The sequence below is a fragment of the Drosophila virilis genome, chromosome 4 (assembly GCF_030788295.1).
Source record: "Drosophila virilis strain 15010-1051.87 chromosome 4, Dvir_AGI_RSII-ME, whole genome shotgun sequence".
In the NCBI taxonomy this organism is placed as follows: Eukaryota; Metazoa; Arthropoda; class Insecta; order Diptera; family Drosophilidae; genus Drosophila; species Drosophila virilis.
The window spans coordinates 17,593,422-17,620,021 of NC_091546.1; the positions used below are offsets into that span (position 1 = coordinate 17,593,422).

At 38.3% G+C, this 26,600-nt stretch overlaps 4 protein-coding genes across 5 annotated transcripts in view; 2 read left to right on the forward strand and 2 right to left on the reverse strand.

Moving 5' to 3' along the window:
* Positions 1–1,190: 1,190 nt before the first annotated feature.
* LOC116651434 (cytohesin-1-like) lies at positions 1,191–5,379 on the reverse strand. Its single transcript, XM_032437754.2, has 3 exons — positions 5,341–5,379; positions 2,767–2,980; positions 1,191–2,707 (listed from the first exon to the last, which is right to left on the reverse strand). Exons 1-3 carry the CDS (start codon positions 5,367–5,369, stop codon positions 2,555–2,557), a joined length of 396 nt encoding a protein of 131 aa, XP_032293645.1. The 5' UTR covers positions 5,370–5,379; the 3' UTR covers positions 1,191–2,554.
* LOC116651431 (C-type lectin 37Db-like) lies at positions 4,011–4,699 on the forward strand. Its single transcript, XM_032437747.2, has 3 exons — positions 4,011–4,106; positions 4,166–4,204; positions 4,268–4,699. Exons 1-3 carry the CDS (start codon positions 4,034–4,036, stop codon positions 4,666–4,668), a joined length of 513 nt encoding a protein of 170 aa, XP_032293638.1. The 5' UTR covers positions 4,011–4,033; the 3' UTR covers positions 4,669–4,699.
* A 653-nt stretch (positions 5,380–6,032) lies between the features above and the next one.
* Positions 6,033–26,600, reverse strand: part of LOC6629194 (cytohesin-1) — a 48,735-nt gene continuing 28,167 nt past the window's right edge. Inside the window, exons 2-9 of one of the 2 annotated variants that reach the window (XM_032437743.2) lie at positions 17,034–18,350; positions 14,424–14,553; positions 9,457–9,555; positions 9,223–9,322; positions 8,980–9,154; positions 7,886–8,091; positions 7,609–7,822; positions 6,033–7,549 (exon numbers count right to left, since the gene is read on the reverse strand). In XM_032437743.2, the coding sequence (XP_032293634.1) occupies positions 7,397–7,549; positions 7,609–7,822; positions 7,886–8,091; positions 8,980–9,154; positions 9,223–9,322; positions 9,457–9,555; positions 14,424–14,553; positions 17,034–18,170 (2,214 nt within the window). In that variant the 5' untranslated portion in view covers positions 18,171–18,350 and the 3' untranslated portion in view covers positions 6,033–7,396. The remainder of the gene's footprint in view (positions 7,550–7,608; positions 7,823–7,885; positions 8,092–8,979; positions 9,155–9,222; positions 9,323–9,456; positions 9,556–14,423; positions 14,554–17,033; positions 18,351–26,600) is intronic. The other variant, XM_002051560.4, reaches the window with a different exon arrangement.
* On the forward strand, positions 13,295–14,261 carry LOC116651429 (uncharacterized). The gene is made up of 2 exons (XM_032437744.2): positions 13,295–13,493; positions 13,560–14,261. Exons 1-2 carry the CDS (start codon positions 13,413–13,415, stop codon positions 14,244–14,246), a joined length of 768 nt encoding a protein of 255 aa, XP_032293635.1. The 5' UTR covers positions 13,295–13,412; the 3' UTR covers positions 14,247–14,261.

Sequence of the window (26,600 nt, forward strand, 5' to 3'; positions counted from 1 at the left end):
GTCAATATAATGCTCATTTCGAGTATAGTTTTTGGGTCCAGGTCTTCGATTCAGAAAGACTTTTGTTCAACTTTCTACACAATAATCCCAATAATAAGACCCATGTCTTAGGTTTTCATTTGTTCCATATAATTAGTATTGGGTTTTAAGATTACGCAAATGTCCACCCAACTCACGGCTTACTTGAATAGTACTTGTCGATTCACTTCAATTGAGCAGACGTCGCGGACGTTTATATAACTTGTTCAATACAATATAATAACTGATGATAAGTGTAAGGCTATTATATCCCCGGAACTCTGAATATAGGTATGCTAAGTAAATTGTTAGGCATTTTCATCCTGTCATATAAAGGTTAGCTAACATAGCAGGTAAAACTGGAGGAATACACCTTAAATTATCATTTAATTATAGTATCTCCAAAGACAAATGTTATGTACGACCGTTTATAGAAAATATAGTTTCTGTATAGAAACCTAAAATTTTTACTGTAGTTACCTGCACACTGCGATGGGGTTTTGGAACATTCCACTAACTCTGCAAAATTCATGGAAAACTTTTGTTTAAAACTATTATATCCATCATCCGATCCGTTTTGAACTCACTTTAAAGATGTCCGGAGGATCCACAGCGGTTTAAATGTGTAGGAGCGAAGTTCATTTACTTTAACTCAATTCCATAGATTTCCACAGCCAGTTAATAGTAACGTTGACTTCTATAAGAATCCTTTTATACAATTTGATTTTTGATTTGTTTTTATGAATACGTATATATTTATAGTTTATATAGGTATAATTTGTTTACTGCTAAAGCAATACAAAAATTCTTGTTTAAGCTACGAGTTATAACACCTACGGGCATACTTAGAAAAGGTAATGTATCTATATTCGCACTGAATATGTATGTACAAAATTTGAATATATATATATATATGTACACGCTCATAAATGAATTACTTTCACAATGCTAAAACGCACATAATTTCATATATATATATATATAAGTGTGTATTTATATATAGTACAGACAATCATTCTCCTGCTTATTTATTTATTCCGTGCTAGACTAAAGAAATATAGTATGAGTGGTGCAGAGAATTATGAATGTGTTATAAATGTTAATAGGTATGATTACAGAATATTTTGATATATTACATATAATAGTATAGTTGTTACTCGTACAGTTTATTAATAATATTGCAAAAAGTTTTCGGGACTCTCATTTCATTAATTGTTTTGCTTTTCTTTGAGCTATTACAACTGCGACCCTTCAAATTTTCATAAGCACACTAAATGATATTGAAAACAAAATGTTTTTGTATAGAACAGAGTGTTCAAACAAATTTTTATCAAAAAGTAGCTACAGATTTCTGGAGATTGAGCATGCGCATCATAAATACACAGATATACCAAAGTTGTTGCATACTCTGAAGCTTATTGGTTTATATAGAATGTACAATTAAATTGGTTATTTTATAAACAGTTGCATCTTTAATTGATTACAATTAAAAGTTTGATCTTCTCATTTTTGGCAGGAACACTTTGTGGTTGGTTCGTTTCTAACTAATCAAATTAACAAAACACAATACAATACAAAACATTTCGAAATATGTTACAACAAAGAACGAAACTCTACTCAGTCGTTGGCCTCTTGGCACCGGCTTGTTCTTATTATTTTTGGTTTACTTGCACTATTTGTAGTTCAGCATTACCTAATGACACATTGGAACTGAGCTTAAACTCTATCGATATAACCTATTAGCTGGCATATTTCAATAAGTGAAATGCATGTTTGTATTGTCCATGTTAATTTTCTAGTCTTTTACACCGTTTTTTTTCAACAATTTTTAAAATTTTTTCTTCGTTGTTTGAAATAAAGTTTTTAAAAGGCCTTTGATTTTTTCTTTTTGATAATAGTTTATAATAATTGCCAAGCAAAATTATTTTTTAGCAGGCGGCTGGGATATGTTTCATAGCACTAAAGCTAGTAAATTATACGGGTGGTATGTGAGGGCAACTCGCAGATACTAATGCTAATTTGAAGACATATTCGTAGACTTATTATAACATAATTTGCACTAATTGAAAATTGTATTTCATTCGATTAAACATTTTATATTTGCTTCCTTTTTTTTTTAAATTTTGCTTAATGTAAATAAGTTATATCACAACAATAGAGACAAAGATGGGTGTGTGAATGAGAGTGTGTGTGTTTGTGCGAGTTGGGCTTGTGTGTGTCTCTTTCGAGTCTAGATCAAATAACAAAGGCAAACGTATCGGACTACAAATTGAATTAAATATATATATACGATACTTATATACAAAACGTTGGGCATAGTACAACATTTGGAGTTTAATAGCACACATACATATACATACACAAGCACACACACACACACACTAAGACGCACACGTACTATACGCAAAGAGCGAGATTATTGTAGGCAAAGCCACACACAAACACATAGACGCGAACGCACGCAGCAATATTCCACTGAGATCCAATACAAGAGTGACGCCCATCGGGGGCAGGCCCGTCTAGCGCCGATCTAATACTAACTCTTGCTGAGCGCCTTCTTTTTCCTTTGTACCAGAATATCATAGAACGGATTATGGCTGATGGACTGCGTCAGGCGCTTGATCCATTCCTGTTGATCCTCCTCCGTTGCGGCAGACATTCGATACACCGTGTGCTTGCCCTCCACCACCTGCAGATAGAGAAGCTAATCAGTTTCTGAGTTGGGTAAAATGCAAAAGATTTGCTCACCTTGCCCTCGGAATCAGTCTTGCATGCCTTGATGATATCGGCGCCGCCGGTGGCAAACAGCTCAAAGCAATGCGGCTTGCTGCGATCCTGTATCTCGCGCACCGAAATATTCTCCAGCGGTATTATGCCGCGCGGCTCCTTATCTGTGGTATATTCGAAATAATACAGGCAATTGTCGTTCAGTATAAACCAGCGTCGCTTCCACGATTTGTATCTGTTTGAGGAAAAAAAAAAAATGATAAGAGCGTGCAAATTTCTCACAATAAACTTGCCAATTGATTATTATTCAATTTAATCAAGGTAATACATTTTACAAAACCAATGAAAGTACTGACCGAAAAAATACCTCAATAATCAATCGCTAGTGCTCAATAAAAGCTCAAAGTTCCGGTTGTTGATTGACGAAGAATGAGGGTAAGTACCTTCACCCCTGAAACGGAAATATTGACGAGATGTCACTTGCCGTCTATTCTAGAAAATTTCTTTGAAAGAGAATTGAAACTAAGGTTAATGCTTTTGAGAGGCGATGGGATAAAAGAATTCCATTATAATTAGGAAGATGAATGTAAATTAGTCAATCAAAAAATAAAGAAAAAATATTATTAAATGAATTTATAAATTTTAACAATAAATAACTTAATAATGAAAAATATTTGAATGGAGATTGACATTTTTTAAATACTGTTTTGTTCGAAGTGTCCTAATCAAATTGTTTAGCCATCATTAACCAATATTATAATTATTATCATCAGGAATTATCGCCCTTTATTTATTTATACGATATGCTTTTATCTTTTTTTCTTTTCGTGCATAAATACCAATAGCTCGTACCACGTTTTCTCCACAAAACTTACCACCCACCACCTTATTAAAAAACCTTTGCTTTTTGTATAGCTTCGGAGACTCACTGACCACGCCCAGTTATGACAAGGGGCATAGCTTCCCGGACTTCACATTTATACCTTCCTTTTTAATAACGTCACTGACAAAAATATTTTAAGCATTTTGTAAAAGTATTTTTAAAAAATATTCTTTATATAAAAAAGCCTATATGAAGTATAAGAGCCAAGTACTTATGCTTTCAAGATAATACATAATATATAAGTCTGCTTCCGAAACAAGGAAATGCCAACATACTAAAATGTTTATACTATGCAATTAACAAATTGTAACTTTCGTCTGATAATGTCACAAAGCGGGCAAAATCGAAAGGTATAAATACGTTAGTCATTGCACAGCAGTTATTAGTCGAACTAATGAAATCAAAATGGCAAGTAAGCTCGTGTTTTTACTATTTCTTTTCCAATGTTGGCACTCTGCAATGCCAAATTCGACGACGGGTAAGTATTATCTCGAGATTCTAGTTCCAAGTTTAATTTCTTTCGGATTTCATTTGTAGTCAATGACTTTTCCCAACTAGATGTATCAAATCGGACGGGTAAACGTTTTAGTTGAATATAATATATATAATTGCCAAATATTATAACTTATTTAATATTAGTTCTAAACGTGAAACCGATGGCTGGCACCACGACTAACTTTCCCCTTCAAATTGGCAACAAGTTTTACCATGTTGAGGAAAATTTAAAGACCAACTGGCATCAGGCCGCCCACAATTGCCGAAAACTGGGAGGACATTTGATCAACTTTGAGACCAGTGCGGAAATGGATGCTATATTAGCGGTAGTCCCCACTTCCCGATACTGGACATCTGCAAACTGCCTGGGGAAGAACAGGGAATGGATTTCTATCTCCACTGGTGAGCCAATGCCCTTTTTGAAGTGGATGGAGAAGGAGCCAAACAATATGCTAGAAAAATGTGTGGAGCTCAAAATAACTGCTCTCAACGACGCACTTTGTGACATTTCATTTAATTATATATGTGAAGCCAAGGTAATATGATGAAATAAAACTGTAAGAATAATAAAATCAATGCCTTGAAAACTGTTAATTATTTAATTGCCTATGGGGTCTACAAATTTCGCCCTAATGGGGATTATCGTTGAGTTCATAGAAATGAAATTTAAATTTACAGCCCTGATCGTTCATACTATACGTGGATTTAGATGGCACAACGTCAATATAATGCTCATTTCGAGTATAGTTTTTGGGTCCAGGTCTTCGATTCAGAAAGACTTTTGTTCAACTTTCTACACAATAATCCCAATAATAAGACCCATGTCTTAGGTTTTCATTTGTTCCATATAATTAGTATTGGGTTTTAAGATTACGCAAATGTCCACCCAACTCACGGCTTACTTGAATAGTACTTGTCGATTCACTTCAATTGAGCAGACGTCGCGGACGTTTATATAACTTGTTCAATACAATATAATAACTGATGATAAGTGTAAGGCTATTATATCCCCGGAACTCTGAATATAGGTATGCTAAGTAAATTGTTAGGCATTTTCATCCTGTCATATAAAGGTTAGCTAACATAGCAGGTAAAACTGGAGGAATACACCTTAAATTATCATTTAATTATAGTATCTCCAAAGACAAATGTTATGTACGACCGTTTATAGAAAATATAGTTTCTGTATAGAAACCTAAAATTTTTACTGTAGTTACCTGCACACTGCGATGGGGTTTTGGAACATTCCACTAACTCTGCAAAATTCATGGAAAACTTTTGTTTAAAACTATTATATCCATCATCCGATCCGTTTTGAACTCACTTTAAAGATGTCCGGAGGATCCACAGCGGTTTAAATGTGTAGGAGCGAAGTTCATTTACTTTAACTCAATTCCATAGATTTCCACAGCCAGTTAATAGTAACGTTGACTTCTATAAGAATCCTTTTATACAATTTGATTTTTGATTTGTTTTTATGAATACGTATATATTTATAGTTTATATAGGTATAATTTGTTTACTGCTAAAGCAATACAAAAATTCTTGTTTAAGCTACGAGTTATAACACCTACGGGCATACTTAGAAAAGGTAATGTATCTATATTCGCACTGAATATGTATGTACAAAATTTGAATATATATATATATATGTACACGCTCATAAATGAATTACTTTCACAATGCTAAAACGCACATAATTTCATATATATATATATATAAGTGTGTATTTATATATAGTACAGACAATCATTCTCCTGCTTATTTATTTATTCCGTGCTAGACTAAAGAAATATAGTATGAGTGGTGCAGAGAATTATGAATGTGTTATAAATGTTAATAGGTATGATTACAGAATATTTTGATATATTACATATAATAGTATAGTTGTTACTCGTACAGTTTATTAATAATATTGCAAAAAGTTTTCGGGACTCTCATTTCATTAATTGTTTTGCTTTTCTTTGAGCTATTACAACTGCGACCCTTCAAATTTTCATAAGCACACTAAATGATATTGAAAACAAAATGTTTTTGTATAGAACAGAGTGTTCAAACAAATTTTTATCAAAAAGTAGCTACAGATTTCTGGAGATTGAGCATGCGCATCATAAATACACAGATATACCAAAGTTGTTGCATACTCTGAAGCTTATTGGTTTATATAGAATGTACAATTAAATTGGTTATTTTATAAACAGTTGCATCTTTAATTGATTACAATTAAAAGTTTGATCTTCTCATTTTTGGCAGGAACACTTTGTGGTTGGTTCGTTTCTAACTAATCAAATTAACAAAACACAATACAATACAAAACATTTCGAAATATGTTACAACAAAGAACGAAACTCTACTCAGTCGTTGGCCTCTTGGCACCGGCTTGTTCTTATTATTTTTGGTTTACTTGCACTATTTGTAGTTCAGCATTACCTAATGACACATTGGAACTGAGCTTAAACTCTATCGATATAACCTATTAGCTGGCATATTTCAATAAGTGAAATGCATGTTTGTATTGTCCATGTTAATTTTCTAGTCTTTTACACCGTTTTTTTTCAACAATTTTTAAAATTTTTTCTTCGTTGTTTGAAATAAAGTTTTTAAAAGGCCTTTGATTTTTTCTTTTTGATAATAGTTTATAATAATTGCCAAGCAAAATTATTTTTTAGCAGGCGGCTGGGATATGTTTCATAGCACTAAAGCTAGTAAATTATACGGGTGGTATGTGAGGGCAACTCGCAGATACTAATGCTAATTTGAAGACATATTCGTAGACTTATTATAACATAATTTGCACTAATTGAAAATTGTATTTCATTCGATTAAACATTTTATATTTGCTTCCTTTTTTTTTTAAATTTTGCTTAATGTAAATAAGTTATATCACAACAATAGAGACAAAGATGGGTGTGTGAATGAGAGTGTGTGTGTTTGTGCGAGTTGGGCTTGTGTGTGTCTCTTTCGAGTCTAGATCAAATAACAAAGGCAAACGTATCGGACTACAAATTGAATTAAATATATATATACGATACTTATATACAAAACGTTGGGCATAGTACAACATTTGGAGTTTAATAGCACACATACATATACATACACAAGCACACACACACACACACTAAGACGCACACGTACTATACGCAAAGAGCGAGATTATTGTAGGCAAAGCCACACACAAACACATAGACGCGAACGCACGCAGCAATATTCCACTGAGATCCAATACAAGAGTGACGCCCATCGGGGGCAGGCCCGTCTAGCGCCGATCTAATACTAACTCTTGCTGAGCGCCTTCTTTTTCCTTTGTACCAGAATATCATAGAACGGATTATGGCTGATGGACTGCGTCAGGCGCTTGATCCATTCCTGTTGATCCTCCTCCGTTGCGGCAGACATTCGATACACCGTGTGCTTGCCCTCCACCACCTGCAGATAGAGAAGCTAATCAGTTTCTGAGTTGGGTAAAATGCAAAAGATTTGCTCACCTTGCCCTCGGAATCAGTCTTGCATGCCTTGATGATATCGGCGCCGCCGGTGGCAAACAGCTCAAAGCAATGCGGCTTGCTGCGATCCTGTATCTCGCGCACCGAAATATTCTCCAGCGGTATTATGCCGCGCGGCTCCTTATCTGTGGTATATTCGAAATAATACAGGCAATTGTCGTTCAGTATAAACCAGCGTCGCTTCCACGATTTGTATCTGTTTGAGGAATTGCATTAATTAAAGCTTGCTGCAAAATTTGAGCCGATGTATGGTATTTACCTGCCGCCCTGCTTCCACAGCCAGCCCTCCTTGTCGGGATTGAAAAAGGTGTGCATTAGATCGTTGCCATCGTCTTGAGGTATCTTGAAGGGCTCTGTGCGTATGGACTCGTACAGCGACTCAAGCAGACCACGAGGCAAATCGCCGCCGTTGTTGATGCCACGATTCATCGAGATGAATTGCTCAACGGTGGGTTTGTCTTTGACCTACAATAAAAAAAAAATTAAATTAAATAACATGCAGCAGCCAGATTGCAAAATAGTAACTAATTAGGGAACAGTTTTATGTGCCGCTCGCGCTGTTGAGATCATTTTCAAGATGCCACAGGCCAATTAGTTGGCACTTAACAATTTCAGCTCGTGTGAAATGCTTTAGACTTGACCTATTTATAGCCCTATTCACAACAATTTTGTAATTGCTCTAACGCACAGTAGTTGGTGGTGGGAAATGGGCAAAATGCGGAAATGCGTCGTGTGGACCGTCGATAATTGCCGACTGACAGGCGACAAAGTATTCAATTCCGCAGTTTGGGCCACGCGACGCGCATTTCGCGAGTTTTTTATTTCTGTTTTGGCACACACAACACACATACAGCCCACCACCACCACCAACGACAACTTCCGGTCGTTCCCAAACACTTCCGGTTTGCAAACCATGACAGTGAATTGTAATTTGGTGCCAACAAAAAAAAGGAAAAAAGAAATTCTCGTAACTTTTTTGTGCCTCATTTTAAAAACATTAAACCCGATTGAAAGCACAAAAAAGTGAAGTAATCAGAACGTGCAGACTGAAAGTTTAACGGATTAAAAAATTATTTTTATCGCGATTTTTTTTTAATATGCGACATTCAACGGATTTATTTATTATTTAAGCTTAAAGAGTAAGTTTTGAAAAGTTTTGGAAGCATTATTTCGTTGAGATTATTAATAAAAGGTGTTTAAGTGTAACTGCGCTTACAACGCTAAAAAATACTGAATTAATTGTGATTAAAAGTGATTGATAATCGATTTTTGAGCATGATTGACTGACTGATTGATAACTAAGATCGTTGATATAAATACCAAATGCAAAATGTACTCATGCATATAACTTACCGATGGATTATGCAGTGATGTATTGAGCATTATAATGGCAAAGCTGAGCACATAGCAGGTATCCGTGTTGGTAAATATATCCGGATTCAGTTGACAGTAGCGCTGGGCGAATGTCTCCATCATGCGGTCAATCTTTTGGGCCTCGCCGGGTAAGCGAAATGACCACAGGAATTGCCTAAATAAAATAGAAAATGTTGTTTAATCATGACTTTAATATTAGATGAGGGCTTGTTTGAAGCCAACCTTAGAGCCTGAACCAGTATCAGATTGGTGAAATCGTGCAGTGCCACAAATGCCTTTAGCACATCCTCATTGAAATCGTTTTTCTCGCCGAGGTAATCGCCTGGAAAGTCAAACAGAAATGAGCATGAAAATTTATGTTATGCATTATGGAGTTTTAATTGAATTTTATCCATGCGGGGTCGCCCTATGGACAACAATTTATGAGCTTGCCAACTCTGCAAATGCGAGACTCACCTATTGCCGTTTTGTTCAGTCCCTCGCCTTTGTAAAGGAAATGCGCCACATCCTGCGGATCGTGACGCAACAGTCGATTCTCTACGAGATACTCAATACCTGAAAATGTTAAGAATATTTAAAAACAGGCAATTGCTTAAGGTCTTATAATAAAATAATCGTATATAAAGTAAAGCTAAGCTTCTACCCCACAAGACACTGCGGTAGATAAGAACGCAGCCGGAAATTCAAGTCGCGTCAAATCAAATGCAGCCCAAACAACATATAATCTACCCATATAAGTCATACATATATCCGCGGCGACCCGCAACATAAACCACAGCAATCTCAATAAAAATAATAAAGGAAAAAAAATATGCAAAAATGTAGGGAGCGGCTGCAATGACGAGACATCGATGTCATTATTTGCCAATCAAATCGCGGGCCCTCCGCGCAGCTCAGCAATTTGCGATAAAAGCCGGAAGGCAAGACAACAAAGAAGAAGAAAACTCGAGCTCCAGGAATTCAAGAAAAACGCATTAAGAGCAAACAACACATATCGAGAAATGTGCGACATACAACCAACAAATTTGGCAATCGCGTGAGCTTTGCTCGATCCGTGGGTGACGCCAAACAGACAAGTACAAGGGCCGTTTACTTTGCTGAAGAACATTAAAATTATGTGTTACTAAAGAAGAAGGGCAAAACTATAGCAAGGGATAGAACTACGTATATATATGGTACATAACGAGTATATATATGGACATGTTTCATATAAGGTACATAATATAAGATCCTTTTAAGAAAATTACTACTGAAAGATGAGATGTGGAATCTCTCATTTTCACGTTAATTATAGGAGTAACATTTCAACATTGCTAAAAAAAATCATTTTATAAGTGAACCTCACTTTTGAAAGGTGAAACTCTTGTGTTATAAAATGTTATTAAAGGAAAATAATGTACTCTTGTGTATTGCAGAGTGAAATCCGCAATATGAAAGTAAAAAAAAAATTATAGTAACAAATAAAAACATTCATAAACATAATGAACAACCCACGCGGTTTTTCTTAATATTTCTTTTCCTTCAATCGCAGACAGATTGGCTTTTCAGATTGATGCTTTTGTAGTTTGTTGTTGGCAATGGGAATCCATATATGTGCCACAACAACAGCAACAACAACAGGAACAACAAACAAAAGCAGCAACAATAATCGCAATAACAACAACAATGACAACAATAATGCGAAGTGACAACGATAATGACAAAGGAGTCGCCTGGAGGAGTCGCCAGGCGTTGTCACACGCGATTAGCATCAGCAAGTTGGCAGTTTCCCCCATCCAGGCACCAATATCCACGCTGTGCGTTATGGATGGCACATTTGTGGGCTATTAATTTAAGTGTGTGTGCGTGTGTATGTAGTGAGTGGTGGGTGGGGTGGTGTGTGTCTGTCTCTGCTATTGATAATCGGCCGATAAAGCGACAAATGACGATGCCCTGTAAAACATCCGAATCCACCCAAACCCAAAACCAATCGCAGACCAATCCACCCATCCCGCCCAGCACTAGGGTCTGTTTCACATGTTTTTAATAAGCGGCGCGTCGACGCCTCGTTTTCTGAAGTGGACTCGATTCTCGTTTTGTCAAAGCCGGCGGTCGCTGACTCCGCGCACGTATCGCGCCATTTATAACAAATACTTCAGTGTGGATTAGCATTTTTATTGTGCCCGCCCGCCATTTGGAATTTTATGCAGGATGCGCCCTGTTGTTGCTGGACCTATTCCCTGACAGGCGAGAGATGCGTGGCCCAATTTGGACTTGTCAACTTTAATTTATGGCCAAGAGGTCGATGAAAATATTTGATTAGCTCTTAAATTACGTAGGGCGCAGGGAATGAGGTCGCATGCTAGAGCAAAGATCTTAGGTTGGGCACTGAAATAACATGTCGGGTATGTGGGTCACTTGGGACATATATGGAGAAGGTTAACAAGTACAAATATCTATTTATGTGCTCTTATATTTAGATGAGGGAAAATCAAAACTGAGTTCAAAATTCTAGGCGATTTTTGAGTAAATATAAATACCTAAATATGCGGCTATAGAGGAACAAAATTAAACTATACTATACTAGACATGTATCTACATGCATTTAATTACCATTTTCTACACATTTTCATTGGCGACAGGGTCTTATTTGATTTTCAGAAAATGTTTTTCATCTTTGCGAATTAAAACGATACATATCCAATTGTCGTGTGGCCCTTCTTCTTATAACAAGATTTTTATATCACACTTATAATTCTCAAGTACTTTTAACAGAAGTAACTATTTGATACGACGTGCGCTTTTTATACTCATTACAGTCTTGTGAGGAGAGAAATTTCTGAAAGTCCCGAATAAATTATTATTAGCTCTCAATGGAGAGCTGGGCAACAACCCAGTAAATATCCATATATTAAGTAATACACATGACATATCAATGTAATTTTCAACTGTGTATTCGTATCCATGCCGCCCGCATATTTGGCCTTGCCCGACTGTCTGTCAGCGCGGCACTCTTCAAAAGTCTTCACAGAACTCAAGAATATTGCGACATTGACATTTCCATTAAATTAAACGCCCAAGCACTCGTTGTATCCCTGCTGCACGTACTACAAATGTCAACGAACTGTCAAATTTGTCAGCGTTTTAAGATTTTGCTGGGAGGGGCGGGACTTAGGAAGACTGTCAGGGGCTGCTGCTGCTGCTGGTGCAGTGCGTTGACGTCGCGTGGCATTCGCAGCATCTCATTTCGGGCTCATTACGTTATTAAATTAACGTCGGAATTATGATCATTGGGCGAACGTGCCGTCCCCAGCCACCCAAATATGACACTGTAAATTTGCCTGGCAAATTCGCTCTTTGGCGCCGTCATGCTTTAGGTTTTCATGGATCGCTACTTCTCGTATGCCTCACACATATCAGCTCAATTATAAAGCAATTCCTTTCATTTGTTGTTGGCGTCATTGAAATTTCATTTAAATCATTCCCACATTTATATTTCCCGATTTCCCCGTCGATCAACAAACATTGGCAGCACGGTGGGGTCTGCCCCTTTATTAAAAATACAAATGTATCTGAAAAAGCCCTTCCCCTTTTGCGCTTTAATTTATTACTTTCGTTTATAAACAGATTCTCCAAATATTACTCTTGCATATAAAGTACAATATATAATTACGTGTTATACGTCAAATATAATTACTTTCCGTTGAATTGCAATTTCTGACTCAACTAATAATTAATAAATTCTGTGGTTTTTATGTGGTTTTAGCTTGAAATTCGTTTTTGATCTTAAATAACACCCCAATTGATTCGAGAATTCCAATCAATTAGGATACAATTTTAATATATCTATATTTTCCCCTTGAACAAGAGTAGGAGTCCCCTAGTTTGTGAATTTATTTAACTTTCAGTTATTATTTCAATATTCATTTCATGTTTTTATAATGCGTCGAATAAATATTTTTATGACACATTATTATAGGATAAGAAAAAATCGCCCAAATTACCCGATAGAATATAAGTGCTTAACAATTAATTTTGTTATCAAGAAGCTTGGTTTTTACACTCTAATTTGGTATTTTATGGCTTGGAGCTGTTCAGCCAGGCTGACAGTTGCTCACGATATCTAAATCAAATCGTACCATAAACTGATTTTGATTTCCTTTTTCAGTTTCAGGAATACCATAATAATTTCCTTTGTTCGATTAAAAAGTTAAAGCGCTTTACGTATCGATTGCTATTAGAGAATCGAACTTTGTTTTGCGTAAGCATTCGGCCATACTTGACGTAAGCAGCTGGGAATTAATATCGATTACTTATTTCGTAGATTAGAATTTGTCAAAAGTAATTTTTTTTCAAAGGGTTGATTTTTCTTCTTGAATCTTAAATCGAATCAGTTTCTGCCATTCCTAGTGTCAGAATTAAAAAAACGCAAAATGGATAAGGAATCGAAAAGATGGAGCGACGAGGAAACCCGCAAGCTACTCGACTATATGGAGCTACATAAAAATATCGAAGTGAGCATTTTATATAGCTCAACATTATTTCTTGACCTAACCACATTAATGTTATATATAATTTAGAAGCCTACGGCTCGAATTTACTATAGTAAGCTGATAGATGAGACCGGCATCAGCTGTGCTTGGCATTCGCTAAAGTACAAAGTGCGCTATCTGAGGATGAGTCTGCGGAAGGCGAATACCCTGGGCAACTTGACTGGATCTATGCAGAACGACGAGGCGATCAAGAAACAAATTTGTCCATATTATGAGCAGCTGATGAACATTTTTGGTCTTGGCAGGGGCCCTGTGGATCCAGAACACATAAAGCAACCCATGGATTATGCTGGCAATAACTTGGAATTCACCGATTATGATGGCTCCCTCAGCCAAAGCGACGTGGGCAGCTTCATCTTGGAGCCTTCCGGCTCCGAGTTGGAAGTCAATCAGGTCAAAAAAGCGCCAAGGCAAGTAAATAAGAAGAAACGAAAAAAATGCGATACGGCCATGGATAAGATAGTGCGCTTAGAAACGGAAAGAATGGAGTTTCGCGGAAAGCAGCATCGTCTGGAGGCCGACCGACTAAAATGGATGAAACAGGTGGAGGGCAGCAAATTGCAACTGGAGATGGAGAAGTTTGAATGGGCAAAGCAGATCGAGGAGCATCGTTTATCTTTCGAGAATCGAAAACTCAAGTTGGACGAGAGGAAAATGGACAACGAATTTTTACTACGTAAAATGGAATTAGAGCTCAAATATAAATGCAAATAAATATTCCATTTTCTTTGATTTTTTGAGTCTAAGAAACCAAAGTTTTAATTAATTAGAGCTGTATTTTACAGCAGGGAATTAAAATGGTTGTCTGTGTTAACTGAACGTCTTTAACTCAAATACACCTAACCCACATATGTAAAATATTTAGTTTTTTCTAAGAAAGTTTGTGCTCACCTTTCTTGGGATCCATATTGAACTTCTTGCGTCCAATTGACATCTGTTTGTCCTTATTGGAATGCTTGTCTTCAGGCACATCAAGCGCTTCCATTTCCGAAACGACCTCGCACAGCTCATCTTTGATTTGCTATAATTGAAAAAAATAAATTAAATAAAATCGAAAGTTGAAACTTTCACAGTATTTGTATGTACAGCTGGAGGTACTTCAGCTATACAAGTGAATATAAAAATAGATGAAATAGTCGGGAATGCATCATCTGCAAACACTCGTATAATTTGCGGAAATGACTACAGCGACAATTGTTGCTAAAAATAAAAAAAAATAAATAAAAAAAGGCTGGAGAAAAAAAATTGTGTTTACGCTCTGCACAAAATTTCAACAAGACTGGGCGTTAAGCTGCATTCACAATTGTATTCATTTCGCATTCACATTCACAAGTGCGAATCATTTGCATGTATCCAAAGCGGCGACTGGCGCCAAATGGACGAACAAAATTCGTTTCACTTGAAATCATTTTTGTGATTTGTTCAAGTGCTAAAAATATAAACTAAAAAAATAATGGAGAAGCAAAATTGATTTAATTGAATTATGCACATAGAGCCGAGTACCTGACACGGCATGGGTCCATACGCGGGGTCAAGACAAAGGCAACTGCTGCTCGAGTTTATCAAAGCATTCATGCTGTAATATGATCTATTCAAAGAGGCGTGACAAATTTGTCAAACATACAATTGAAGTGAACGAACGAGGCCGCTCACTAGCTGTAAATGTATCTGTGCGAGTCGTATCTGTAGCACATATAAGATACAGTTGCTGCACTCAAGTGTCTAGTTATTTGTCAGCCTGTTGACGCTTGGCTTGGCGAGAGAGCCACGAGACCGGAACATATCAATTGCCCCCCAACATATAGCCCCTGGCACTGCGCCTATATGACCTTCTGACTCATTTGCTCAGCCTAACAAATAAGTATATGTATCTATATATATATGCAAATCGACAGCGGAATGCCAATTAAATGCGCTGAGAAACAATTGACAACAAGAGAGAGAGAGAGAGAGAGAGAGAGAGACGGGACAATACAATTCCAAGATCGTTCAGATTCGTCGTCAAGTTTTGAAGTTATGCGATGAGCTCATTCCATTGGAACTTCACACAGCGTAGTGACCCCCCGAGAATTTGCTAATTTTAGATACTTTTTGCAGTTAGGAGTGGTGAAGGGTATTTTTTTATAATCAATTCAATGCGTAATTTCTTTAGGTCTTTAACGCGTGACTTTGCAGTCTTCAAGTTGCGGTGACATTTGGGAATTTTAAGCCCAAAGGGTCGCACACAGTAAGCAGAAATAAAAAAAATATCACGAGTAAAAGGTTTTAAGTCCATAAACAAAGTAAAGACATTTATAGCTGAATAAAATTTAAATGCAACATAACTCAATAGATTTGAAATAAGTTCTCGAAAAACAACTAAACGTCTCGACGTTTAATTATTATACCATATTTTATGGATGGTTCCTGAAAGGCACACGGCTTAAACTTGACAGCTTTATAGATTTTACTATTAAGTTGTACCTCCTTTCCCATGCTTAAAATATCTGAGTATATTCCATGCCGCTTCCGTTGCGCATTAAAAAAAAATGTAACCTTTCAATTAGTGGACCGACTCTCTGAGATAAAACAGAATTATGTAAATGTTTAAAATTCCAATAAAGTTAAACGATCGACAGGAGTGCCCACAACATGTGTGTTTGCTTCAAAGCTACGCCTCTCGGAGCGTCGGCTGTAGAAAGCATTTAAGACATCATAGAAAATTATATAAAACAAAAGAAAATTGTTAATGAGAAGCGAATAGGGAGGCGGACAATAGCGTGAGAGAGAGAGAGACAGAGCAACGCCAGAGGGCAACAGGTTCTGGGACGGCATCGCTAATCAAAGAGCAACTACTGGACAAGGGTTATTGATAGCGCACAGCACAGGTAAAGCTAATGAACGTCAAGCTTTAAAAATAGCTCGCAATGAAACGACGAAGGCGACAGGTAAACAACGACGTCAAAGGTGTGGGAACGCGGCACGAGGAAGTCCAACGAAACAGAATCAATCAAGAAACCTGTTTTAATGCAATGCAAATGTATGGAACAAAGTCGAGCATGAAACCGATAGTAATGTCATATCAAAACATACTTTTAAATAGATTTTAGTAACTTTCAATAAACTATACTTATATAGAACAACGAATGCTAAACGAGTAAATTCTGCAAAGTGCTGTCAAATACAAACCAATATTAAGTAATTGGACGAAATTAAATCGTTTGAAAATCAATGACAAAACTAGAATAATTGTTTAGTTAAAATATACTTTGATTGAAGTAATTAAGTCTCAGTAGTAGAATTGCCTGAGACGAGCTGAAGCTCAATTGCTTTGTGCTAGCTGCGAGAGATGTGAAATAATGGAATATTTCTATAGTCTCTTTCGTCTAAATATTATGTCCGACTGGTGCTTTGAAATCTCTTGATCATTTTCTGTTTAAAATAATTATGATATAATTTACGAAATCCATCAAAACAATATCAGAAGCACATGCCCAAACAAACACCTGGATTAACTCATACCTGCGGTCGCCTCAGTATGACGACACTGCTCTGTTCAGCATTGTTGCGATTTCGCTCCATGAGCGTTCGGCAACTGTCGCACAGATTCGCCTGTTGGTTGTTGTTGTTATTGTTGCTGTTGTTGTTGTTGTTGTTAAGCTGTTTGCTGCTGTTGTTGTTGTCCGAGATGCTGTTGTTGTTGTGGCTAAGCGAGTTGCGCTCGGATTCGCTCTGCGAATTTGAGCTGTCATCAATGAAGCGCAAATCGCCTGCCTCAGGTGTCAGCGGTGAGCTGAGCCCCGAGTTGACTGTCTCCTCGTCGACAAGCTCCGGTTCCAGCTGCAGTGCCACGTTATCGATGCCATCCTCGGCAGGGTCTAGCATGCAGCCCAGCGAGTTGGAGCGCGATTTGCGTGGTGCCTGCGGCGGTCGCCTCGAGATGATCTCGCCCCGCTCATTGAGCAACAGCTCGACGGGTCGCGAGACGATCAGCGTGCGCGTTGTTGTTGTAGTGGTTGTGTGGGTCAGCTCCGAGCGCCTGTTGTAGAGCTGTGTATGTGACTCATCGCTGGGCAGACGCAGCAGCTCCACCTTGCGGCTGACATCGCTGCAGGTGACCGTCTCAGTGCTCAGCGTGGGACTCGCCGGCGGTGGACTCTCGGCACGCAGCGAGGTCACCTTGTAGGTGGCCACGCTGGTGAACGGCGAAAGTGAGGGCGAGCGGGGCGAGCGAGGCGTGCAGCTTGGCGTCGGTGTTGATGGCAACGGTTTCACCTGTACTTTCGGCGAATCCTTTTTGCCTGCCAAGCTGCCCAGATTGCAGAAGCAGCGCGCACAGACGTTGCTGCTGATGGTGGTGGTGCTGCTGCTGTTGCCGCTGCTGGTGGCATTGCTCAAGAGCCGGCGCCGATCCTCCTCAGATGTCGTCGTCAGCGCTGGTATGTAAAAGGTGCTGCTGCTGCGACTGCCGGGCAGACCAACGCCACCGGCTGGCGGCGTTGTGGCTCCGGCAACGCTGGCGGTGCTCAGATCAAAGCAGCTGCGCTGCAATTGCTGCTTGCTGCCAAAGCTGCCGCTCTTCTTGCTCTTCGGCTGGCGGCGCAACGAGCTGAACCAGTTGCTGAAGCTGGGACGCTTCTGGTGCAGCGACGTCGTCATGGCTGTCGACCAATTGCTCACTTCCGTTCGCTCAGTCTTTTTTATGGCTTTTTTTTAATTTTATTTTTATATTTCAACCCGAAAACGGGTTCTGCGTATGCGCTGTCCCGCTCCCTTCTGCTGTTTGGCCTTTTGACTTTGATTCTTGGTTAATTATTTTGGCTTCTTCATCGCGCGACTCTGAAAATTGTAGAGTTTTGTTTTTTGGTTGATTTAACCGTGTGTTGCTGCGCAAGGAACTCGCAGCAATTTACAAGTACAAAAGGCGCGATGCGTTGAGAAACTGTATACCATAAATTCATTAGCTAATTATTATGATGCCGAGCAGCTCAAGCCCACAAAGTGCCCCCGACAGGAAGTGTCAGACAGGACAGGCCACAACCTCAGAAATTGAATTTGTTTTCGTCGCACAACATTTTTCGGGTTTCCCATGCCTGCGGTACAGGGCACTCGAAGGAAACGCGCAGACACAAAACAAATTACGCTAATGGCGTACAGGTTAAGAAGGTGCTGGCGTTTGTTAATCCCAGCGACAGGACGACGACTACAAGGACAACGACACAATTTTTGTTTACCCGCCACTGGCTCACGTGTGATTTGTGGAAGGCATGCAAACACTTCTGCAGTTTTCAGGCGTTGCGGGCCAGGAACAAATGGAGACACAACATAGGCCATGGCCCATAGTCCATTGTCCCCGGACCGTGATTTATTGCGTTTCTTTTCTTCCGCTGTGTTCTAATGTTTGTTTTGTTCCCTTTGCCATTTACGTTTCGTTTCGTTACGTTACGTTTCGTTTAACGGAAGGAACTCTGAACGATAAAGCCGGCGAATTGTTTTTGGACAGCCAAAGTCTAATTGGAGGCATGTTGGCCATGTGGCACAATCTCCATGGCAAATAATGGATGATGCCTCGGATTAAGTCGGTTAGCCAGCAAAAGTCACTGAGCCATATGCAACAAACATTTCGTTGCCAAGACATTTTCTAAAAAGCTTATTATAATTTATGACATGTTCCCTGAGTACATCTGTATACATATGTCCGTGACTTTAAGCAAGCGTATGTTTTTATTTATCACAGACAGAAGAAATACACTACAATTCAGGAATTAGAATGGAACATTCCCCTATATATACAGATCTATCTCATAAAGAACATAGTTTGATAGTTGACAAGCACTGCATAAGATATTGGACATAAAACGAGTGAGAACGAAGCAAACAGAGGAAGGAATTTCCTAGATGTTCCAGTCCCATTGTCTATACCATGGTTTTGTATAAAAAATTGTTTGTTCCTATTTATAATAATAGTTATTTAATAAGATAAGAAGAGATTGTAAAAGAAAACCTAACTTCTAAGTGAAAGATCATTGGGAAAGGAAGAACAAGGACGCAACTGTCTTAAGTGCTTCTTTCACATTATCTATATTTCATTATCTTCCAACTTTATGTAAATATAACTATCTAAAGCTTTCTCGATAAAATAAATGTTAGGCAACTGAAACAATTGGCATGAATTAAATAAAAACGGAATAACATATTGTAAAATTTCCGCTTCTAATATATTTTTTTATAAAAAATATTAGCAATTTCTGCTCAATCAGCAATAACAGTAGCATAAATCTTTTCTAATCAAATATGAATTGAAACTATTGAAAACAGATGCCGAATGTATTTGCTCCACACCTGCAATATATTCTCAATTAAACCCCAGTATATATAAATTGAAGCACGTACACCGAATCGTTTATATATTAGACATTTTCGTTAGCTAATATTATGCTTAAAGTCCCCACATTATTTTCCCCAAAATTTATTACTTTCGCACATTTGAAAGCCTCTAGAAACTGTTTACTTATCCGTCCAATGTCAAAGCCCTTGCCGTCCCCAGAGTCCCATTCGTGGCCGTGACAAGGCAGACGACTTTACTCCAAAGAGAATTAAACACGTCGAAAACATGAACAACAATTTACCTGCCACGCCCACGCACACAGCATTGGCAACTTTAAATTACGTGTAACTCGGCATTATAGAGATTCTACAGCCTTCAACCTTTTGCATCCTAAGCAAGCGTGAACGTGATTTGGTTGCACAAACAACAACAATCAAATCAATCTCAATCTTTATATATTTCTCTACCTCACTTTTAGATGTACTTCATTTCTATATATGTGTATATGCCATAATAAAAGGCGCGCCGGCGTTGAGAACAAAACGAAATAAGAAAACGCTGAGCGAAAGACGAAGCAGAACAAACGCAGCGCAGGTGAATGCCACAAAGGTATTAACAAGAAGCAAATGAAATTTGTAAACAAACTATCAATCAAACAAATGAGCTGAATAAACACAGACAGCCCAGAGCGAAAGAGAGCAAGAGAGACAGAGAGAGGGAGAGAGAAGGGGGTGGGGAGGTGAGAGTATCTATGTGCCTAGAGATGTTTAGTCAGACAGAAGCTTCTCAGATGCAGGCAACAGATACCCATCCGACAGGCTCAAGTGGCCAAAACAAAGCTGCGATTGCTACCTGTGAACATTTCAGCTCTGTGGCACACTGTTTTGTGTGCGTGTGTGTGTGTGTGTGCTTATGTGTGGGCAGGAAATGCGCTTTGGCTATGCCAAACTAATATGGCATGTAAAATTTTCCCGGTTTGTGTTAAACTTTTGTTCAGCATGATGAATGGGCTAAAAGGAAAAGCAAAGAAAATAAATAAAGAAAATTCCGCTTGTCAGACGGTAGCTGGCAGCTGGGCTGCGCCCCTACAAAAATAGGCGTGGCACGGCGCATGCAATTTATCTTGACATTTTAATCTTGCCACTGTAAGCACTGAAAACAACAAGTACAACTATCGCAATGCAAGCGTCTGTCTGGCCAACGCCTTTGGGTTAACATGCTCTTTAACCCTCTACTGGCCCGACCTGCATCGTACCCATGGAATCCAATTAGACAATCAGACACATAAACAATGGTTGGGTAGCCAAAAAAACACAATAAAATTAAAGGAATACAAGTAGGAATACTGTGCTAAAGTATGCACCACTAAGGATATACTACAGACAGCTCAAAGATTTCTTGATTCCGATCGATTAGGAATATATGACTATTTACAAAAAACCGAATTTGCCGTGTAACTAACTCTTTTTTCATACAACTTTTATGAAGCATTGAGAATGAAAAAATATTAAGCATTCTTTCTAGAAATTTTCCTAGCTGCGATCGACACATTGTATATAGATAAGTTTAATATTTTATAGACTCGGAATATATCCATATTTACACTTTCCTACACTTTGAAACTCTATTTTTATCTCACCCATAATAGTTACAGGGTATAGACGACTCGCGCAGCCACCAGCTGCGCGCAATTCAGACCATCAGCTGCTGTGCTAAAGGAAGCTCGGATTCGTATTCGCATGCGGATTTGGCTTTGTTTTTGGATCTGTTGCCATTTGCTGCTTCTGACTTTCACTTTCGTCAGCAGAATGCAATTAAAGTCAAGCTTTGCGCGGCACATTTGCGACTATGTTTTTCCTTTTGTGCGGTTCTTTTGTCTGTGGCACTAAATGTATCTCCGAGTTTGTATGTTTCTTTGAGTACGCATCTGTATATTCGAATTTACGAGCGAGGCGCCGGCTCGGTCATTGCTCGTTGTTGGCATGTCTAGAAGTCGCATTTGCCCGGGAAAGTGTGAAAAATGCTCTTATTCCGGCGCGCATTTTCTTTTGGCTCGTGTATTGATTGGGTCTCTGTTGTGAGTGAAAATAGTCGAACACTTTAAGGAAGGTAAGAGGGGCTTTTCACTCTTATAAATTGTAAGCTCCTTATGGGCCTCCTCTCTATTTCTCACTTGAAAATATTTAGTCTGCTGGTTGTTTTAATGCACTTAAATGACATAAGTGAATTAAGAGTTGAGCAAATTAAAGAGTATCGAATGCTTGTAAATATTATAAATTATCTTTTCATATCTTTATATTCTAATATTTTCAGCGAAACAGGTTGCTAAAGTTGACCACTTTTACTCGTCGGAGTTTAGAAAAGCCGTAAAGAAAATTTGCTTGGGAAAATATTGTTTCTCAAAAAAATAAAACCAAACGATTTAAGTTATCTGCCTGTCAATACTACTTGCCGAAACTGCAAGAAATGTAGGAATTTAAGAGCAAAACCTTTCACTTTTTTTTTGCAGTAAAGTGTTATGCATTTAAAGAAAAGTGAGGGGCATCATTGCCCAACACTAAACATGAACTACTATTTTATAGCACTTTTCTTCAATGTAACCTAACCAAAGTAAGGAATATTAGGATAAACCAAGTCTAATCATGTGGCGTATCTTCCGCCTTTGGATATAATAAATGATTAAGAAGATAAACAAGTGACCAGTGCTGGTAAGTGCAGCACACACACATTATATACATAGGGGCAGCTGTTGCCTCAAGGGAGGTCTTCCACATCGCCTCGTTTATTGTGCGTGAGTGTGTGAGTGTGTAAGCTTGTATCTATTTCTATGATTATAGATATTGCTCATTAGGCTGATGGCTGCCAAGGCAGCATCAAAGTTTGCTTATTATTATTTATTTATCCGAGCCAGACAGTCAGCTAATTTCAGACCGACTGACCGCATGCCATTTATGCGATGAGAAAACCTCCAAAAACTGCGAGAAATTTTGTATGCTGTCAGCTGCGAGCACTTTTTCTCTTCTCCAGCTGAAAATGTAAATGGCTAAACGAAACAAAACAAAAAAACAGCGCCAAATTTGCATCTTTCTCGATATAGAAAAATGACGCAACTAGACGAAAATCGAAAATAAAATATCCATAAATATGTATCTATATCGTACATATGGCAAAAGTTTATGTTGCAGCGTCAGTCACTGTAAATTGTTTTTTGTTTTATTTGGCATTTTAGATTTCTACATCGTTTCTTCTTGTTTTTATACTTTGTATTGCGGAATAAGTAAAAGCGAGGTATACCGGGCCGAGCTATTCGAATTTCGACCTTATAAATCTGAAAAATATCTATCTACAAGTCCCACAAATTTATTTTACAAGTAACCAATTAGATTTCCTCACTCCAAAACAGAGTATATTGTAGTCAGTATTTTTTTTTTTAATTTAAAAAATTTTACTTTTTTTCTGGTGCCGTCATTTTTTGTGATTTGCCAAAAGTAAATAAACTCCTACGGATTTTAACCATTAGCCAAAGAAAAGAAAAGAAACGCGTTTCTGTTTTTGAATTTGTGAATAGAATTTCATAGAAAATTAAATAAAAGCTTTTAATGAATGGGAAGTCTTAGGCAGGCATCTTGAGGGAGTTTATGGCACACACATTTGTGGAATTTAGAAATAAACCAAAAGGCGACGCTTCAAATTCTTAAAGAAGAAAAAAAAAACAATAGAAAAAATGATAAAATTAAAATTGAAATAATTTGTATATAAATAGATATAACTTAGAAACCAAATACAAGGCGCAGACTGAAGTTGAACTAGAATTTTATTTGAACATCTCATAAGCAAAATAAAATATTTGTAACCTGTTTTAATGCACAAAATCAAAAATAGAAAATGTGCAAATTGCATTAATTACGGACAGGCACATGTGTTGGACTACAAAGAGATCGTTTTCCCAACTCACTGAACCATTAAACTACGAGTTCGTTGGCCCAATTTGGCAACAGGCGACAATAAACAATAGCCGAAAAGAAAACCAAAAACAATAACAACAACAAGAACATAGCCAAAAAGTCGCCGACATTCTGTCTATGTAAATGTGTTTTTAATTAAATGCCTTTTGTTGTGGGCTCAACAAATATTTCTGTAAGACAAAAGCAAAGGGAAACAGAACCTATTCAGCTAAAAGCTAATGCGGGCCCAGAACTACCTTCTACCTGTACATGTACCTGTAGACCTGACTTCGCTTTGTCTTAAGCCATTCTTCAACTGTTATGCGGCTACGTGCTGACCAATTTCAATGTGAAACTAATTATTTTGGCGGGCATTTCCCACAGCTCATTTAAGATACGGCAACGCATACTGAATTGGCGAGTATTTATTTTCCAATGTAATTTACACAGATACAGATACTCGCATTCTGTAGATATACAACAAAGCACATTTTTGTAATGCTTAGAACAAAAACTAGCTATAAGGCAATGGGTAATTTTTTCTCTTTATTTCTTTGGAATTTCCATTGTATACTATCAAATGGCAGTTACACGCATTTTGCATATTAAACAACAAACAGAAAACACACACACAAACAGACAGAACACGCTCAGATACATGTAGATAGTCGAGTATCTGTGGGATAGCAGCACATGGGTGCCATGCGTTAGTTTTATGGCGCCTGCCTTCGTCATTGAAGCAGCAACAGGTGCACTGACTCCAATAACAAACATTATGTGCCGCGCTCAACCCTCTCAGTCCCTCGAGATCACCTGACCTATACACATACATCTAGATACTGAGTAGCTTTTATGCCGTTTATTGATTGGGGCTTTCCGATTATGTATCTGTTTATGCATTGTATCTGCCATCGACTGTGCCAAATGGTTCATGTTATATCGCCTAATTGACTTTGGCGCAGGGGCACAGCTCGCTGTTTTAAGCTACGGTCACACTGCTTTTCGAGATAACACAGCACAATCAACTTGATCGGAAATATATAAAAACAGCTCCGATTGCAACAATCGGATAAATATATATGATGATAACATAACAGTCGCATATATAAACGGACACACCTTAAATGATAGTACATTCGGTTTCAATAAGCAGGGTGACCAACTTTTATGATTTAGTGTTGAGATCAGATCGACTTTTAAACAAAAATTGAGGCCGACAAATAGGACTTGTCCTTCGTATCGACAGAACTGTGATGAAAGTCCAAAGATCTAATTTTAGTCCAGCCGTGGCTCTAGTCTATCAGTTATACTATTGATTCGCCACAAGCTTGTTGTTTGTTTTATAGGCCATGGGTCAAGAGCACATATGAAATTCAATTTTCTAAATTGATAGAAACATTGATTGATTGGTACTATGTGAAATTTTATAAGTACACATCTAAACTTACAATTCCCCTACCTAACAGAATTCAATAGTAGTGCAGTTGTAAAAGTAACGGTCTAATGTTTGAAAGCGTTCTAAATGAAATTAAATTGTTTGATTTGAAATCTTATGGCACATTAAAATCTATTCGATTCCATACCATATCGTTTAGTTTAGTTTGTTACACGTTTAAGAGCCAAAATGTTAGAATTTAGTAACGTTGCTTTTAAGATGAAACACTTACGTTTGTGTTTCTCTGGAGATCGGACGTGAAAATTGCAGTCTCGTGTGTGTGTGCGCGTTAGTGCACCGCTGGCAGCAGGCATAAACCAAGAAAGTGACATTGACACTGTATAAAGCCCGCCCCAGGGCAATCCATACAAATCCCGCTTATAGTGGGTAAACTATACGCAACTGCTGCCTCTGGCAGCCGGAGTGTTATACAAATTAACAATATTTTAACAAAAAAAATTACCGCGTGCAGTGCGTGAGAACAAGTTCTTGCAAAACTTAAGCTGCGCTCAGCTGATCGCAACTCAAGTGCGTGTGTGTGTGCGCGAGTGCAGCAAAGCTTTCGCGAGAGAGCTTTCAGCTTGCAGCTGCACTGATAGTGCTGGCAAAACAGTCACTGCAGTGACAGTGCTGACACTAAAGTCACAATTTGTGATCAATCACTTGTTACAAAAATACGGGTTATTTTTGTAATTAAGTGTAAAAAACTTGTTTTGTTTTTATTTTTTATTCTTTTTTCTCCCTGTGGGGAAAAAATTATAACAAAGTAAAGAACAATGGCTACAAACAACCGACCCCAAAACAACGAAGAAATTCATTCGCCAATCTACCCGCTGCCGAACAGCTCAATAATATCCCCTACAAATATAGCCGCTAATGTCGATCGCCTCGACGGAAGCAGGCCACTGGAAGATTTTTACCAATATTACAACAACGTGCTCGCCAGTAGTGCAAACCGGAACGGCGCCTCCACCTCGCTGTCAGCCGGTACCCAGCAATGCTCGACTTGGCAACCGCAACAGCACGGCACTGTCAGCACAACGACAGCAACAACCACCACAACCACAGCGTCATCCAGCAGCGGCTGCAGGACATCTGCCTCAACAGGCACAAGCCGCGCCGCTTTAGAGCCCATCGGGACCCGCCCCAAAGCCGCCAATCCGACCTTGCAGTCCACCCCTTATGGCACCCAGGCAGCTGGTTCTTGTGTCACAAACCCCCCTCTGCCTCCCATAAAGAACGCAGGTGCTACGCTAGCCTTCGAAGAGCCACTGGTAGATTGGCAAACGGTTTCCGCAAAAAAACGGCGTGGGACTACATTATTATCCGAAGGCGTAAAAAAAGGGAAGCAACTAAATAACCGCAACACCAGCCGCGCTGGA